The sequence below is a fragment of the Gavialis gangeticus genome, unplaced genomic scaffold, assembly GCF_001723915.1.
Source record: "Gavialis gangeticus isolate Ggan-Ray unplaced genomic scaffold, GavGan_comp1, whole genome shotgun sequence".
Classification (NCBI taxonomy): Eukaryota; Metazoa; Chordata; order Crocodylia; family Gavialidae; genus Gavialis; species Gavialis gangeticus.
The window spans coordinates 60,747,925-60,750,953 of NW_017728992.1; the positions used below are offsets into that span (position 1 = coordinate 60,747,925).

Here is a 3,029-nt window from a genome sequence, read left to right on the forward strand (position 1 = left end):
ACACACACACACACACACACACACACACACACACACACACACACACACACACACACACACACACACACACACACACACACACACACACACCTTTTTAGTTACCTTCATGATGTGAAATGGGTTTAGTGACTTCAGTTAATATCCCAGGAAGTGGGATTCACAAATATGTGGATCGCAGAATCTAGCATCACTGGTCTTGTCCATTTTAGCCACAAGACCAAGGAAGCAATGTGAATAGAGAGAAAACAACTTTCTGATCCCTCGAGATAACACTTATCATCAAACTTTAGAAACACAGATGAGGGAGACTTCTATGTTTGCTGCATCTTTGTGTATATATAGCAGATTTAAATCTCTAGAGCAATCCAGCCTGTTAATTTCCATGAGAACTAAATCTACAGGAAATATGTTTCTAAAATGCTTAGAATGCTGTTCGTATATAGGGTAATAAATACATGGGCTAAGTTACAAGACCATGCGACTGAAATAGAAGACATTCCTTTCTTTTGGACTTGTAAGCCTAGGTGTTGAGTAATATTTGTGGGGGGTGGGAAGGACAGTAGAAAAGGAAAGTTGATTTAAGATTATACTCAAAAGAGTCATACTCTAACATTTTTTCCTATGTTTTTCCTTTCAGATTGCCTGTTTGGTACCTGTTGATCAGTTTCAGTTATATCAGCGACTGAAATTTGAACGAGGTGTGGACCATTTATTTTATATTTATATTACCTTGGCTTAAAAGGGAGGGGGGAGGAAGGATTAATTTTGACTATCACAAAGCACTGCGTTTTCAAGCAAAGACTTGGAGGTTTGTAGAAAAACTTAATTTTGATCTAATTAAGTACAAGTAGCCAATAAGTTGGTGCTCACAATGAAGTTGCAAATAAAACCCCCAAAGACTACAGTGGAAGAAGGGTACTTAGCTATACATTGGGCATGTCTACAAGTTGCCTCATGACTATGTTGCTATGGCACCATGCTTTCATACTTCCTTTTGGAAGTAGTAAAGTATGGTGCAGTTGGTGGGTACTGCATCACATGGGCAGTGCATGCTTAGATTTCTCTGCTATGTCACCGTAGCGGTGCACAATAAGCATGGAGCATACCACTACTGCAATGTAGCACAAGATCATGTATAGACATGTGTGATTCCTACCTCGCCATAGTGCGCTGTATGACAACGTAGCTCGTTGCTATATTGCTGTAGGGTGATGTGTAGAAGTGCCCTGTAAAATAACATGTAAAATAAATCTTTCAATTAGGCTTGTTGGAACTTGGCAACATTTTCAAAGTTATTTGCCCCAAAATGTGTTATCTTAGCTTCAGAGTGCAGGAAGGCAGGTAGAGATGACAGAAAAGGAGCAGTGTGTCAAATATTAGCATTGATACAGAGTCATGATGTGTCCCAGCCTTCCATACATTCATGCAGATCTTCGAAATTTGTGCTTTCAATGTATGGTAAACTCAGTTTTTATGATGGGATAACATAGAGAAAACACTTACAAGGGAATCTTCACTGAGGTTCTCTTCTAGAAGCTCCTTTTTGATTGTTTTACCATGGAGGACATGTTCTTGCTCATTATTATTAACTAATGCCTTGTCCTAAAATAAGTATAAGTATATACAGACATATCAATTGTATCAATATCAAATAATACTGATATAATCTGTTATGATGTACCTGTTATGTCCACATGATCCTGTAGCAATGCAAGCATAACAAAAACATTGCAAGGTTAATCCAGTTTCATTCAGGATTCAAATTTTAGCAATTTAGCTAGTTTGTATTGTCATAGGAGCATACAGATACAATAGTTATGTTGCAACAGCTGACAGGTTCTCCCTTCTTCTTTTAAAGTGGTTAAAAATGCATAGCCTCTCTGACACTGAGGGTTTATGAATTATAAGTTTAGTATGTCACTGGAAGTGAACATTCTACTTTGGGAGGTTGGCTGGGACCCAACCCTGTTCCAGGACTTCCCTGTCTGCATCTGTCCTGCATCTGAGCGAAAGAAGCAGGGCTCTGGGGCAGTCTGCTCTGCCCCACGCAGGCTGTGCCCAGCAAGGCACTGTTTGCCCCCATGCCTGCCAGGCTCTGCCTCCCAGCCTCCCCCATCCGGCTCCCAGTGCTGGATTCCAGCTGAAACCTGCTTCTCCTTGGCAGAGCAGCAAGGCCTGCATCCTGAGGCTGAGAAGGGTCCCAGAAATGCTGAGAGATGAGGGGAGAACCTGCCTCTGCTTGCTGGCCACTCCCCACACCAGCCCCACCACAGCTCTAGGCCAGAGAGGACGCAGCTCCACCTGGCCGGGATTGGGGCGGGGCTGGGAGAAAAAGAGCTGGGAAGGCAGAAACTAGCAGCCCAGAGCCCTTGGGGCTTGGAGACTACTGGGGCTTGGGCAGGAGTAAGCCCAGGCAGCACCAGGAAACAGAAGAGCGCTACATTGCTGATCCCAGCAGGGTGCTCCTGACCCAGCCCAGTGTGGGGAGGGCAGGGCAAGGTGGTGTGGTGGGGGGTGGGGGGCAGTAGATTCTGGGTTACCCTTTATTTCAAAAAGTGATCTTCACCTTTAAAAAGGTTGGAGACCACTGATTTCGCATGACAAATTTAAAAAACATAGTTAAATGCAGATTGCAAAAGGCACGTTAGATTGCAACTATAATAGTTTCCACAGATCCAAATCAAGAGGCACATTTATTTCTATAATTGTCTCTTATTTTGACTCCTCTTTTCATGTAAGTCTTTGGGAAATCATTGCAGTTTTTCTTTTTTGGTACAACAAGTGACCTCTTCTTTGGGGTTTGATAGAAAGAACAGAAAAATATAGGCAAACTCTTCAGAGTTAAAGTAAATATCCTTTTACTTAACATCCTTAAAGAGTGATCTGGCTTTGTGCAGGGGGCTGAACTAGATGACCTTCTGGGATCCCTTCCAACACTACTCTCCTGTGGTCCAGGCTAAAGGATTAAAAAAGTGAAGGGTATTAGAATATGTTAACTTGATTGTTTTTAACAAAGCATTAGAAAAATT

General features: G+C 42.2%; 1 protein-coding gene across 4 annotated transcripts in view; it reads left to right on the top strand.

Annotated features, from left to right (window-relative positions):
* RNF144B (ring finger protein 144B) overlaps nucleotides 1-3,029 on the top strand; it is a 132,134-nt gene that overhangs the window by 108,842 nt on the left and 20,263 nt on the right. For all 4 annotated transcript variants that reach the window (XM_019523352.1, XM_019523358.1, XM_019523366.1 and 1 more), the window contains one exon: nucleotides 638-698. In XM_019523352.1, coding sequence (XP_019378897.1) covers nucleotides 638-698 — 61 coding nt within the window. The remainder of the gene's footprint in view (nucleotides 1-637; nucleotides 699-3,029) is intronic.